Source organism: Saccoglossus kowalevskii, chromosome 13 (assembly GCF_978046115.1).
Source record: "Saccoglossus kowalevskii chromosome 13, keSacKowa6.1, whole genome shotgun sequence".
NCBI classification, from domain to species: Eukaryota; Metazoa; Hemichordata; class Enteropneusta; family Harrimaniidae; genus Saccoglossus; species Saccoglossus kowalevskii.
In genome coordinates, this window is record NC_140653.1 from 23,249,234 (window position 1) to 23,265,630 (window position 16,397).

The 16,397-nt window shown below is 34.4% G+C and overlaps 1 protein-coding gene and 1 long non-coding RNA gene across 2 annotated transcripts in view; one reads left to right on the forward strand and one right to left on the reverse strand.

Moving 5' to 3' along the window:
• LOC102808001 (solute carrier family 12 member 2-like) overlaps positions 1–16,397 on the reverse strand; it is a 46,969-nt gene that overhangs the window by 11,670 nt on the left and 18,902 nt on the right. The window contains exons 9-19 of the mRNA XM_085507086.1: positions 16,178–16,375; positions 15,497–15,604; positions 14,736–14,859; positions 13,814–13,915; positions 13,042–13,197; positions 12,200–12,299; positions 8,461–8,572; positions 7,168–7,302; positions 4,685–4,791; positions 2,277–2,380; positions 1,849–2,094 (exon numbers count right to left, since the gene is read on the reverse strand). Of these exons, the coding sequence (XP_085363212.1) occupies positions 1,849–2,094; positions 2,277–2,380; positions 4,685–4,791; positions 7,168–7,302; positions 8,461–8,572; positions 12,200–12,299; positions 13,042–13,197; positions 13,814–13,915; positions 14,736–14,859; positions 15,497–15,604; positions 16,178–16,375 (1,492 nt within the window). The remainder of the gene's footprint in view (positions 1–1,848; positions 2,095–2,276; positions 2,381–4,684; positions 4,792–7,167; positions 7,303–8,460; positions 8,573–12,199; positions 12,300–13,041; positions 13,198–13,813; positions 13,916–14,735; positions 14,860–15,496; positions 15,605–16,177; positions 16,376–16,397) is intronic.
• LOC146735087 (uncharacterized) lies at positions 10,431–11,417 on the forward strand. Its single transcript, XR_014931405.1, has 2 exons — positions 10,431–10,575; positions 11,071–11,417. It is a non-coding gene; the product is annotated as an uncharacterized LOC146735087 (long non-coding RNA).

Genomic DNA, 16,397 nt, shown 5'->3' on the forward strand with positions numbered 1-16,397 from the left:
TGTTTAAACAGGCTGAGAAGGAGATAATTAAGTATGCAAATTAGCTACTTAGTATGCATAGACATGGCCTCGAATGTCTGCAAATTATCTCAAGATACAGGTACACCAAACTCATTACTTCCACAGGAGATTAAAAAAGGGGAGGGGACATCTGATGACTGATTCCTGAAAAATTCATAAAATTATTACTAATGAGCACATATCTTGACAATAACTTTTTAAAATAATTTTGTAACTTATTATTGTGTTGAGAATGAGCAAATTTAAACAAGAATGAATCCCCAAACTCACTGCCATGTAAGTTTTATTTAGATATAACCATGTATAAAGATAGTGTCATTTGATAACTGGCTTCTAACATGGAAACAATTTATTCAATTATATTTGTTTTGTGCGGTACAGTCAATCAAAATTAGCTGACAAAGCCATGTTTTATATACAGAGAATATATATCGTGAATCTGGGGATCTGATTGGTGGGGGGCACATAGCCATGTTAGAAGTTACCAATACAAGGAATTCATTAGAATACCAAATAAGGAATTTCATAAGCAGAACTGCAACACAATAAACACCAAATATGGAATTCATAAGCAGAACTGCAACACAATAATTACCAAATAAGGAATTCATCAGAAAATAGTCACAGAATACCAAATAAGGAATTCATAAGCAGAACTGCAATACAAAAATTACCAAATAGGGAATTCATCAGATTAGTCAAACAATACCAAATAAGGAATTCATAAGCAGAACTGCAAAACAATAAACACCAAATATGGAATTCATCAGAATATAGTCACAGAATACCAAATAAAGAATTCATAAGCAGAACTGCAACACAATAATTACCAAATAAGTAATTAATTAGAGTAGTCACACAGAATACTAAATAATAATTAGAGTAGTCACACAGAATACTAAATAAAAGAATTCATATAAGGAATTCATCAGAAAATAGTCACAGAATACCAAATAAGGAATTCATAAGCAGAACTGCAATACAAAAATTACCAAATAGGGAATTCATCAGATTAGTCAAACAATACCAAATAAGGAATTCATAAGCAGAACTGCAACACAATAAACACCAAATATGGAATTCATCAGAATATAGTCACAAAATACCAAATAAGGAATTCATAAGCAGAAATGCAACACAATAACTACTAAATAAGGAATTTACCAGAATATAGTCACTGAACACCAAATAAGGAATTCATAAGCAGAACTGCAACACAATAATTACCAAATAAGGAATTCATCAGAATATAGTCACACAGAATACTAAATAAAGAATTCATAAGTAGAACTGCAATACAATAATTACCAAATATGGAATTCATCAGAATATAGTCACAAAATACCAAATAAGGAATTCATAAGCAGAAATGCAACACAATAACTACCAAATAAGGAATTCACCAGAATATAGTCACTAAATACCAAATAAGAAATTCATAAGCTGAACTGCAACAGAATAATTACCAAATATGGAATTCATCAGAATATAGTTACAGAATACCAAATAAGGAATTCATAAGCAGAACTGCAACAGAATAATTACCAAATAAGTAATTCATTAGAATATAGTCACAGAATACCAAATAAGGATTTCATAAGCAGAACTGCAATACAAAAAATACCAAATAAGGAATTCATCAGAATAGTCACAGAATACCAAATAAGAAATTTCGTAACTTACATGAAATATTTATCAAATAAGAAACTCGTTAACATAAGTACAAAAGAATTATTCCCAAATACAGAATTAATCAGCATCTTGCAAAAGCTATTACCAAATAAGGAATCAATTGGTATTATCAAATAAGGTGCGACATGAACTCACCACCATCATCAAACAGCCACCAAACATCAATAGTTCCTTTGCCTTGTTTTTCTTGGAATTTCTTCAATGTCTTTATAACGTCACGTATTTGTTCGCCTTTCACTAGCTGTGTACTACTCGCAATCATTGGAACAGCCACCTCATCATTACTCTTCAACTTCGGAGATGTACATTCTGTATCAATTTCTTCATCCTCGTCACTTTCAGACAGCTCCTCAAGGACTTTAGCTTTGCTTTCAGTTGATTCTAAAAAATGAGAAATCTGCGATCAGTTGACTCATTAAAAAAATGTGGGCTTACAAATTGGTACATTATATTACTTGTCTAAAATACACAAGACTTAACCCTTAACTCATATTCTATTTGCTGTAAAAATTTGTGGTAAACAAATTTGATTATAAACAAAATAAATATGGCAGAAAACTCACCACATGCAGCACTGTATCCGTCAATATCTTCTAAAGCAGCTGATATATCCAAACCTTCTTTTATTCTCAAGATACACACAGCATAATATAAATCAAATGCAGAACTACAAAGATAAAAAAACAATCCATGACATAATTGCCAGCAAGATTTGTCAGCTTCTCACTAAGCCTACATTAGCCTATAAATCAACTATGTATGGATAACATCTTACTGAACTCCTAGAAAAAGATGGAAAATTTTTTTTCATTTGTTTCAAATTTTGTTTGTCCAAATCAAGACATATTTATTAGACCAGTATGCAGTATGGGCATAAAAAGTAAATTAATATATACATTGATTTGGGTTGTTGATGATTTAGGTGCTTTGGTTGACAAATTCAGAAACAAATTCCGTCATTTAGTGGGAGGACATCATATACTGGATAGGACTTGATTATTTGCTGGGTTTTATTTATGCTTTATTTTGCTGAATGCACTAAATTAAACCTAGGGAATATACAAAGTTAAACAATTAAATGTATTGTTTTCTTCACAAACCAGTGAATTCAAAACATAGTGCAACTTCAAATCAGCTCAACTTAAACCCAGTGAATTTTCCCCTTTTACAGCATGTTTCTGATATGAAACCCAGTGAATTTCCCCCTTCACAGTACGTTTCTGATATGAAACCCAGTGAATTTTCACCCTTTACAGTATGTTTCTGATATGAAACCCAGTTTGTAATATGAAACCCAGTGAATTTTCCCTCTTTACGTAGGTTTCTGATATAAAACCCAGTGAATTTTTCCCCTTTACAGTATGTTTCTGATATGAAACCCAGTTTGTAATATGAAACCCAGTGAATTTTCCCTCTTTACGTAGGTTTCTGATATAAAACCCAGTGAATTTTTCCCCTTTACAGTATGTTTCTGATATGAAACCCAGTTTGTAATATGAAACCCAGTGAATTTTCCCCCTTTACAGCATGTTTCTGATATGAAACCCAGATGGTGATTTGAAACCCAGTGAATTTTCCCCCTTTACAGCATGTTTCTGATATGAAACCCAGTTTGTAATATGAAACCCAGTGAATTTTCTCTCTTTACGTAGGTTTCTGATATAAAACCCAGTGAATTTTTCCCCTTTACAGTATGTTTCTGATATGAAACCCAGTGAATTTTCCCCCTTTACAGCATGTTTCTGATATGAAACCCAGTGAATTTTCCCCCTTTACAGTATGTTTCTGATATGAAACCCAGTGAATTTTCCCCCTTTACAGCATGTTTCTGATATGAAACCCAGTGAATTTTCCCCCTTTACAGTATGTTTCTGATATGAAACCCAGTTTGTAATATGAAACCCAGTGAATTTTCCCCCTTTACAGCATGTTTCTGATATGAAACCCAGTGAATTTTCCCCCTTTACAGCATGTTTCTGATATGAAACCCAGTGAATTTTCACCCTTTACAGTATGTTTCTGATATGAAACCCAGTTTGTAATATGAAACCCAGTGAATTTTCCCTCTTTACGTAGGTTTCTGATTTAAAACCCAGAGAATTTTTCCCCTTTACAGTATGTTTCTGATATGAAACCCAGATGGTGATATGAAACCCAGTGAATTTTCTCCCTTTACAGTATGTTTCTGATATGAAACCCAGTTTGTAATATGAAACCCAGTGAATTTTCCCCCTTTACAGCATGTTTCTGATATGAAACCCAGTGAATTTTCACCCTTTACAGTATGTTTCTGATATGAAACCCAGTTTGTAATATGAAACCCAGTGAATTTTCCCTCTTTACGTAGGTTTCTGATATAAAACCCAGTGAATTTTTCCCCTTTACAGTATGTTTATGATATGAAACCCAGATGGTGATATGAAACCCAGTGAATTTTCTCCCTTTACAGTATGTTTCTGATATGAAACCCAGTGAATTTTCTCCCTTTACAGTGTGTTTCTGATATGAAACCCAGTGAATTTTCCCCCTTTACAGCATGTTTCTGATATGAAACCCAGTGATTTTCCCCCTTTACAGTATGTTTCTGATATGAAACCCAGTGAATTTCCCCCTTTACAGTATGTTTCTGATATGAAACCCAGTTTGTAATATGAAACCCAGTGAATTTTCCCTCTTTACGTAGGTTTCTGATATGAAACCCAGTGAATTTTTCCCCTTTACAGTATGTTTCTGATATGAAACCCAGATGGTGATATGAAACCAGTGAATTTTCTCCCTTTACAGTATGTTTCTGATATGAAACCCAGTTTGTGATATGAAACCCAGTGATTTTTCCCCCTTTACAGTAGGTTTCTGATAATATGAAACCCAGTGAATTTTCCCCCTTTACAGATATGAAAGAAAGAACCAAAGTAATTAGAAGTGTGCTTAATATGGGTGAATGAAATGGGATCAGTCAGGTCAAACTCACTGTATGATATTGACATATTCTTCAACTTTTTCAGCATCATCAGTTAACCAGTTATTTTTAAATCCAAGAAACAAGGTATTGGTTCTCATCTTTCCTAGACCACACAGCTAAAATAAAATAAACAAGAAATGAAGTGGTGTCTTTTTAATATTTATATCATACTAAAGTTAAAGCAGAAATGCTGCTGGAATAGAAGGCAACCTCTGTAGGCAATTTAAAAAAATAAATACTTTTTGAAGGTTATTAAAAAACAATCTACAGCACCTGCTGGAGGTAATTTGAAAAAAAAATACTTGTAACATATAGTGCCCTCTGGAGGTGATTATCATAAACAAACGCTTGTAATCTACAGCGCCCTCTAGAGGTGATTGAAAAAACAAATACTTGTAATTCGCTGGTTCCCGGCGTCCTTTGCGAATGGCCAGTAGGATGCAGGTAACTAGTAATCGCCATATTGTTCCATTTGGGCCGGTTTTCCGGCCGGAAGGCACGTGACTGAGTGACGTAATTTGAAAACATTCCAAGTTCCGTTCTGCGTAAACATGTCTATAATACTACAATAAAGCCATTCTCAAACATACTGCCTGCTTAGATTTACACATTTGAGATGTTTCTGACATTCCTCGCTGTTTCTGTGAAAATTTATAACAAAAGAAACAGTTTTTTATTCACCCAACTTTCGAAAGTAAAAGGAAACCCCTGAACGGCCACGAGCGTAAGCGCTGACGTCAGGTGACAGAGAGAAATAGAACAAGCAACGAGAAAGTGATGGACCAATCAGAATGCCGGATTCATTACTAGTTACCGGCCTCTTGTGGCTTGGTACGCCATGACACTTGAGGCGGGAACCAGCCAAATACTTGTAATATATGGTGCCCTCTGGAGGTGATTATCATAAACAAACGCTTGTAATCTACAGCGCCCTCTAGAGGTGATTGGAAAAACAAATACTTGTAATATATGGTGCCCTCTGAAGCAATCTGATTAAAATCTGATGTAGTGTACGGGCTTTAATTATTTTGGCTATAAACTTATTTTAATTTTATTTTTTATTACTTTTGTTATTAATGCCTTTTTATTTTATTATCATTTTACTTTGATTTTGATTTCGTGTTTTTTTTAATTCCGCCCTACATACATCTGATCCGATGCCTATGTAACGAGATTTCAACGAGACCCACTATCGGCGATTTTAGTCAACGAATCACAGACCTCCTTCTATAGCGCACATGATGACGTCACCGGGCAGAGTCAGGTGGCAAACACACTCAAATAAAATGGCGAATTATACCGACGTTATAATTAGTGACCGAGAATAACACGGCTTTTCGGTAAGTTTATCATTGTCAAATGCAACGAAAGTCATTTTTATGTTAATATTGTGGCTCGAATGGTTCGAGTTTAGATCGTTATTTTGCGTAGTTATTCTGGGAGTGACGATTTTGTTTCCACCGGTTCGACAGAACACCGGTGTCTTTTTCCAGTCGCTTGCCCTGGAGACAGGTGATGTTTTGTTGACGATCAGGCAAAAATCGTCTACGGTATTGAAGCCGTAGCTGTAAATATTCATCAAATTGTATCAACATTTTGTACATTATACAATAAATCTTTATTAAAGTAATTGAGCTGATTTGGACTGGAATAAAATATTTTTTATTTGGAACACATCGCAATTGATCAAGAAATATTTTTTACTCCAATTTTCTGCGTCGATTCCGTGGGCCGGTGACCGTTATACAATTTAAAATCAGTTTGCATTGTTTACTATAGCTGTTAACAGTGTTCTAATCATTACGATTTACTCATTTTTTTGCTTCCATTCTAGATAATTATGCTCAGTGTTTGATGTAAAATTGAAGCGATGACTGACTGAATGAACAAACCTTGGCTGGCGAAGATGTATCTGGAAGTGTACACATTTGTTGGAAGTGAAAAAAATATTCAATGTAATGACAAAAATTGTAAAATTTCTTCTGTAAATAAAAATGTACTAGCAATTTTCTATTAATGGTTTATTCAAGTGGGCAAAATATAATGTACAGAAAGCTTGCCCGTATACACTGAAAAGTAAGCAACTGACAGCCTGTATAAAAGGGAGGCTGTGATTGGCTGTTACTTACGCGAGATTTGAACGGGACTTACATAGGCATCGAATCAGATGTAGGTAGGGCGGAATTAAAAAAAATCACAAAATCAAAATCAAAGTAAAATAATAAAATAAAAAGGCATTAATAACAAATATAATAAAAAAAAAAATTAATAAAATAATTAAAGCCCCTACACTACATCAGATTTTAATCAGATTGCCTCTGAAGGTGATTATCAAAAACAAAGACATGTAATGTACAGCGCCCTCTAGAGGTGATTGGAAAAACAAATACTTGTAATATATGGTGCCCTCTTGAGGTGATTAAAACAACCTAAATACATTCTGGAGGTGATTAAAGTTGCTCTTCCAAAAACTGTGATGCTGTAACACTAACCTGCATGAGTGACTCGACTCCTACTAATAAGTTAGAAGCACATGTTGGTGAATAAAACGCCTTCACTCGCTCCTTTTTCAACCACTGGTTTTGGTAGTTTGATATCAATTGAGGAAGGTTGTTTTTCTGTTCGCCCTGTACATAGACAATAATAATAAGTTGTGCTGAGATACCAAGGATTAAGGATACAAAATCTCTTTCCAAAGTGAAATACAAAAATTATTCCAAGGACTGTATGTTAATTTGTGGTATGGATCTCAACCAGCCTCATTAAACCAATATTGAAGACAAGAACATTGTCATTCTGTATTGTATCGAAAATGATAATGCTAAAAAGCAAACTTTAGATTAATATAATTAACTAACTGTGACATTTACTTGAAAATATTTCCATAGAATATAAAGTATGTAATATCAGTAGGTCAGACAGTGAAAGATTATCAAATTTTGTGACAAGAATGCTGGTCATATCAATTGAATCACAAAGAAAAGTACATACAAATACCATAAGTGCTATTTTTGTGTCAATGAATCCAGCAATTCAATATCTGGAAAATGACAAGAATATAGACCCAACATAACATTTTCACTATCAGACTTTCTCTCACTAATTTTTCTGCACTTTCTTCTTATAATTCTTATAACGCCTAATTTTGGAGCCAACAGACAAAATTGACTATTTTTGTTCCAATAGTCTGAAGGAAAGTGCAGACTATAGATGGACTATTTTGTGAATTTGTGATGAAAAAAAGGGAACTGGTGGTGAAAAAGTTAACAGTCTTTGTTTGCAGCCAGGAACTAATGGACTAGCAAACTCGATGCAAACAAGTCAAGCTAACACACTCGGGGAATCGGTCATTGCAACACCAACAACTTGTACGAGCATCCCAGCTACTACAACAGTGGTTGAAAATGCAGTTCTGAATACAGTTAACGAAATAACAGGTTCCTGTCCACAATATTCGGTACAGGAGCAGGTGGAAGGAGGGAAAGTTAGTCATTTTACAAGTGTAACTGTTCCATTAGGCGCTTGGGTGCCAGACAAAGTTAAAAACAAAATTTGGTGTAATGAGTTTGTTGATTTGGGTAGTTTGTTGTCAAAATTTGACAAGGAACAGTATACATTATCAGTTATGAACCCTTCTCAGAGTGACAGTCCATCTTTCCGCCTGATTCCTACTGAAAAACAGATACCCATTGACTCAATTGCAAAATGGTCATCTGCTTTTCAAATTTCCATAGCAATTTATTCAGCTATATTTGCCATTTGACTATGAAGCTTATCACACTTACCTGCAACACATGACCACACACCATCAGACTGGTGTTCTTAGTAAGATGCGACACAAAATGTACCAGTGCTGGCCTGCAATTAGGCGCACCAGTCAACACAAGACACTGTGGCCTGGAATCAAATATAATTATATATTCAGTAAAACACAAATTGTTATTTTAAAGACAAGCTGCACATATAAACCATCATTTTTGTTTTATACTTACAGGAATAATAGGATTTATTATACCTCATGTTTGAAAACACGGTAACATATTGCTGAATAAAACTCATCATCTGTTACCATACCATAAGTTATAGCGTGCTGTAAATATGCGATATTGCACTGGGTATTTTCATCCTACCATATTAGGAAACGTGCAATCCCAAATATGGAAATATTATGTGTGTAGGCGTCCTCTAATAATAAAAATAAACATGGCAGCCCCAGGGATTGCCGGAATCCACACAAAGACGTTTGCTAAATAAAACTTTTTTGAAAAGATGTATAATAAAGTTATTACAAGGATACCGCAAAGTATGCACTCAGACACTACGCCGTTGCATCGACCTCCCCTGCGCATGGGTTGATACTCCCACTGTACTGTCTTTGTGCATACTTTTCGATATCTTCATAATAACCCCATATTATTGAGTCAATAATTTTCTCTTCCGAACATTAAAACTGAATACCGTAAAAATCATATTTGAGGTCACAGCTTTTTTTATTATCGACAAAAGTGTTAAATTCTTCTTAAGTGCTCAGCTTATCTTTCGAAAACAACTAATTTCTTGATTTAAAAAAAAATCATGCCGTTTTCCCATCAAAAGCCAAACGATCGCACTACAACAACGATAAATCTCTTCCGTGTTTTGTTTACCATGAGGTCGCTGAACTACATTAACATATTTAAATGAGCTATGGTAATTTAATCACGTTGGCACCATCCAGCGTTTTGATTGGTTAAATAGCGACTTGACCTATCAGGTCAAAAAAGATGTTTTAACAAACATGGCAGATATCGTATCGAATCGAGCGTTTATATGTGACCGAAATCATTCGCTTGCGGTGAAACTAAGTTGAATTTTCACAACAATTCAACGAATTTATTTTTTGTACGTTATTGTAATCACTACTGAGTAATAATCAGCAATTATAACACTTCGAAAACAAGTAAGTTATTCACTTGTGTGAAACGCAGCATGACCGTTACCGTGATCATTAGCTACTAAGAATGCATTCGTTTTTGTTTTTACTTCTTTTAGAATATACTTTTCGTTATCAAAAAAAAATAAGAAAATTAATATATATTACATGAAATAGTATACTGAGTATTTTTTTTGTTACCGGTATCATGCAAACATTTTTTTTTTTATTGACTTTTTCTATTTTTTTATTTTAATTTCCCGGATGTCTAAATTAAACATGGAATGTATCGGTACAGTCACTCTGCCGGAAGTCGAACGCAATCGACTGTGTCAGACGGCTGTCTCTCACTTGTGACCTATACCAGTGCTAACAAATTAGTCTATTCAAGAGATTGTAGTACAGTACCGTAATCTGCAAATGCATACAAATCTATTTGTAGATATTAATTATTGTGCAGTATGTTATACAGTGTGAAATTTTGTTTGTGTACAAGTTTGTCTGTGTGTAAAAATACGAAAGTGCGCTTAGAATCGCAACAAAGTTGCAATCGAGTGTCGTGCATCTCATTAGCATATCATTATCCCTTCTGGCCTTTGTTTTTTGAAAAAATTTCCCACTGTTACAATCTGATTAAAATCTGATGTAGTGTACGGGCTTTAATTATTTTGGCTATAAACTTATTTTAATTTTATTTTTTATTACTTTTGTTATTAATGCCCTTTTATTTTATTTTATTTTATTTTATTTTATTTTATTATTTTACTTTGATTTTGTGATTTTTTTAATTCCGCCCTACCTACATCTGAGCCGATGCCTACGTAACGAGATTTCAACGAGACCCACTATCGACGATTTTAGTCAACGAATCACAGACCTCTTTCTATAGCGCACATGATGACGTCACCGGGCGGAGTCGGGTGGCAAACACTCAAATAAAATGGCGGATTATACCGACGTTAGCGATCGAGAATAACACGGCTTTACGGTAAGTTTATCATTGTCAAATGCAACGAAAGTCATTTTTATGTTAATATTGTGGCTCGAATGGTTCGACTTTAGATCGTTATTTTGCATAGTTATTCTGGGAGTGACGATTTTGTTTCCACCGTTTCGACCGAACACCAGTGTCTTTTTCCAGTCGCCTGCCCTGGAGACGGGTGATGTTTTGTTGAAGATCGGGCCAACATCGTCTACGGTATTGAAGCCGTAGCTGTAAATATTCGTCAAATTGTATCAACATTTTGTACATTATACAATAACTCTTTATTAAAGTAATTGAGCTGATTTGGACTGGAATAACATATTTTTTATTTGGAACACATCGCAATTGATCAGGAAATATTTGTTTGCTCCAATTTTCTGCGTCGATGCCGTGGGCCGGTGACCGTTATACAATTTAAAATCAGTTTGCATTGTTTACTATAGCTGTTTACAGTGTTCTAATCATTACGATTTACTTATTTTTTTGCTTCCATTCTAGATAATTATGCTCAGTGATGTAAAATTGAAGCGATGACTGAATGAACGAACCTTGGCTGGCGAAGATGTATCTGGAAGTGTACACATTTGTTGGAAGTGAAAAAAATATTCAATGTAATGACAAACATTGTAAAAGATTGCCCGTAGAGTATCGCTACACTGAAAAGTAAGCAACCGACAGCCTGTATAAAAGGGGGGCTGTGATTGGATGTTACTTACGCGAGATTTGAACGGGACTTACATAGGCGTCGGATCAGATGTAGGTAGGGCAGAATTAAAAAAAATCACAAAATCAAAGTAAAATAAAAAGGCATTAATAACAAAAGTAATAAAAAATAAAATTAAAATAAGTTTATAGCCAAAATAATTAAAGCCCGTACACTACATCAGATTTTAATCAGATTGCCACTGTTACTGAAGTGAATGCTCTAATTAAAGCCGCACCAAGACTTCACGAATCTGAATTCGTCCATTGAAAAAATGAATTTTAATTAAATCTGCGGCCTCAATAAAGAATTTTACAGTTGTGCCCTCCACTTCGATAACTATTGGTTTAATGTTGTTGTACAACAGCTACTGTAATGTACTTTGGGAAATGTTATTCGAGAAAAGTTACCCCTCCTTGCATCCATCAGTAAAGATCCATGGAGCTAATTATCACTCTCAAATCACACCATTTCTAGGAGATTTTAATAAGCATCGCTCCATAATTGCTTACTGGTCAGGAGAGCCATTTCTTGCTCACAAACAATTTTCAAAACGCAAAGCCTGATAAGTAGCAGAACCGAGAAATGACGTATATGTAGTGAGAACAGGGGACAGGGGACAGGCTGGGTTATCAGTTGACATATTATATATGTGATCAATGTACACATAACTAAGTTAAAGATAAAAACACTTATAGGGCACATAGACTGTATTAATTTAACAGAGCAGAAATTTACATAGAACCAGTAGTAAAAGTGATAAATGTATTCCTATTATGAGCAACAAACATGTCACTTCCCAAAGCTTAGTTCATCAAGACCAGAGTTGGGAGCATTAATAGCGTTTTGTTGTTGTTTCTTTCTTTATTTGTTTTGTAATGTATGACAATTTCTATCTTCTCTTATATCTTATTATATCGTTACCTGAAATTTTTCACATGCTCTGGAATATTGTTCAGTTTCAGTGTGGACTGCAAAGACTGGGTGTAAATAAAAGCCTGCGTAGATGATCCCCAGTTGATTTCTGAAGAAAAGATCGCAGCGATGTTAAAAACATGACAACCTTGTGAGAGAAGCTAAATCAAGGCAAAGATAGCAGCACTTGTAGCCAGTTTTGAAAAAACCACAGACTGCATAGCAATAAAGTCTATGAAAAAAACTGAACATTACAGTAAATAAACCACTACACAAAACTATATATGTACATGATAAAATTACAATGCAATGAAATTTATAAATTGTACACCCCTTTGTATGCCAAAGTAAATTATTTCAAAATAGGACATTTGATCTAGACCTGTCTGTAACTAATGGAAAATCAATTAACAAATAAATTGTAGAAAATGGTTGTGTTCCAAGGGTTAATTAAGCAACCAAGTAACCTTCATCACCTAGTCAGGTCTATAATGGTTTTATTAACAAAAATTAAGTCCCTTCAAATATTATTTCATATATGTTGATTCATACCTTCTGTATAATATGTCAATCATATTTACTGTGTGGATTGTTGAGAACACAGAAACAGGAACATAGCTATACAAATATGACTTGCCTATTATGCTATACCAGGTGTTTAGTCTTCGAAAACTGACACCAGTTGCTTATAAAACGGTCAAACCAAAAACAAAATTGATTTGCAGATGTGTATTTTGTCTTTGTAACAAAAAGCCACGCTTTTGGAACAAATGGATAAATGAAATCGTATTTTCAACAACTAAAATCTATGTGATGTTGATATCAAAGGATGGTAAATTCTAATGACTTACCAGGTTTAGTGTGGTTCACATACAGATACAATCCTATGACAATGGTCTTAGTGATCAACGCTGCCCACCAATTAATCATAAACATAACGGCTATACAGAGAAGTGACGCTACTAACGCTAACCACATGTTGTAAAACACAAAAGCCGGACGCCAACCTACAAATAGCGCAAATCAACAACAAATGCATCACAACGAATTCTGTTGTATTATTAATTATTTGTGAAGTTGCTGAGGATCTAATAAAATTGTTTTAAGTATCATAGTATTTTACAGTATATCTTACAATTGTTGCATGGGACACATATCAAACACAGCTAGGTGTGACGACTGAAGTGAGATGTCTGTAGTACGTACTTCAATCATGAACCATGAATTAACAGTGATTTGACACTGAAATATTTCTTGCTGTCACAGAATACAATCACTGTGTTTGAATTTTGAGTTAAAAAAAATGTTTTTCAATAGTCGGGTTGTATACATTGCACACAATTATGAAATGTTGCAGCAATCGTTTTGTTTCAAAGAAAATATAGATATAAAGTATCGTAAAATCTGTATTAGAAGCCACATCCCTAACAGAAGTCGCACACATTTTTTTTGAACAATTGAAAACAAAACAAAAATCACAATTTCACATTTGTGTAGATGTTTTAAAAGAAACCGCTTCCCTCTGTTGCATTGTACCATTTTAATAGAAACCACAGCTTCTAATACAGATTTTACAATAGTAATACTAATGTATTCACTGAATTTATTGAGCTTAACCTTTACCTGGTGGTCTTGTTAGTGAAGCTAAGAAACAGGAGAAATTTATCAAAGCATATGACATCAGGAAGAAGTTTGATATAATTGGAGCAATAGCGTTCAATTCACCTGTGGATAGATAAATAAGATTTCTTTAAAATGTCATTTCCCATACAGAATAACACAATACTGCCCCATTGCACAAATCTGTACCTGATTTTTTTTATATATACAAACATCCAATTAAAGGTCGCTGCACATAAAGCTACATATAAACGTTGTATGAAGACTTAACCTATTCACCACCAGTTCTTTTTATCACAAATTCACAAAATATTCCAGTTTATAGTCTGCACTTTCCTTCAGAGGTTTGGGAGAAAAATAGCAAAATTTTTTGAGTAAAAAATGAAAATTGACTCAAATGTTATTTGATGGCTCCAAAATTTGGGTTCATTTCAATAAATATTGAACAATATTATATAAAAAAAAAAAGTGCAGGAAAATTTGGGCCAGAAAGTCTGTTAGTGAAATATAAATAATATTTATCTTACCAGAGGTACATTACTTGGGGTTTGTAACTACGGTGACATGATACCAAGATCCCACTCTCGCATAAGCGTTCCAACTCAGAAAAAATGCGAATGCGCATGCCCGAGGTAACTAGGATACTGGGATGTCCAGGTGGATCAAAATAGCTGCCCACGATATGACGGATTACGAGAACTATATTTTCTGTACATTTTCGATGTATTACATTTTTCACTATGATGGTGACAAGAAAAGTTTATTTTTTTCATTACAAACCTTGAACATTGATATGCGTCATGTCAGAAGGTCGTAGCCTCAGTCTCGCTATCTACGAGAAGAGACTTGAATGGGATCTTGACATGATGTCACCATACAGTACTATGCGAGTTGCAAACCCCAAGTAATGTACCTCTGATCTTACCTATAAGAATAAATGAAAGTGCAATGAAGAATGTCAAGATATAGGCTCTTCTTGGTTCATTATTTGCACCTGTACCTTCAGCAAAGTAGTATATCTTTGGAAATATCTTATCTTTACATACGGCCTAGGAATAAATGATAAACATATTTGTGTACATACAAATCAATTCAGAAACTACGAGGACCAGTAAGCCAAAATTAATCAGACATTGTTCAAACGGTGACTAAAAACGAAAGAACCTAGTTTAGGTTTTTTTTAAAATCATATCTAACATGTGCACATATATATAGTTTGAACTTGAAATAGACATTGTAAAACTACTGTCATTAATAATGCATTTTTTGTTTTGTTTTTTGAAATTTTTTTTTTCCTCTCCCATTACAACTAATTATCTACATAGTTTAGAGGATTTAACTAGGTTTGTCAGTTTGCTATTCTCAGGGGCGGAGCTTCGTCACAGAACCTTCTTTATTGCTAAGACACACACCGTTGTACCATGTATTTCTATTGGCTATGCACAAGCTGTTTTGGAACGCCGGTCGAAGAGCCAGTGAAAACAGCTAAAGTCAAGAAAACACCACAAGCTCAACTTTGAAGTAATCCTGAGCAATTCAATATATATATGTTGCACATGTAGGGATAATCTTGTTACGCTGTTCAGGGGAATCACACCCGCTATCCTAAAGTACCGTTTTCTGAGGATTTTCAGTCTTTGTTTTCACCATGATGGTTTCCTGAATGTTCGCCCCGAGAATACTCACCTGAAAGACTTTGGGAGCACCAACCATACTTGCCAAAGCAGAAGACAATGTAGCAGAGAATATACCCGCTATAATTATTGGTCCCCATGCAGAGGCTGTCTGTACAACCTAATGTTGAGAAAAAGTCTTTGAGTTACATGCATTGTGATTAGAATCCTGGACCCAGCAACTATGTCTGTTTGCTCCAATTTTTGGCATTGGTGTAGTATAAGGGTGCGTAAAAGGTTTGTCATAAGAATGCCATTTTTAATTGCACAAGTCATGAGTGCAACACTTTAGAATTATACAGGGGACAAATTAGGATTAGAATTGGATAGGTTAGTGATCCATACATTTTGGTTAAATTTTGCCAAGGTTTGGGGGTTTGAAACATTGATAAAATAATAATTATTTACAAGCGTGATATTCAAAACGGCAATGTAAACAAAACTCTGCACCCCTCATCTACATCCATGCCCAATTTCAATGGAAAATGTTTGGGGTTTCACAGGGAGACACAAGGCTTGAAATCCACATAAGAAGTCTCCCCCACATGACTGTATTTAAGTCTTTCTATTAGTCTTTACATTATATTTTTGTCATCCTATTTATATTAATACATTATGACAGAAAAATTCAAATATTGTTATTGTTACCAATTTTAATATTTGCAACAAATATTCAGAGAATTGTGTTTCTTACCTGCATGTCATTAAGTAGGCCATAATCACATGACTGGTATTCACACAACTTAGTGAAATTACCACCTGGTATATCACTAATTATACCAGTACTTTCCCTCACAATGCAGGAACCAAGCATGATAGCCATTCCTATGTATACTGCAGTACTGATTAATATGGATAGTAGTGTACCTTTGGGAATTGCACTTTGTGCATCCTATAAATAAACATAAAATACA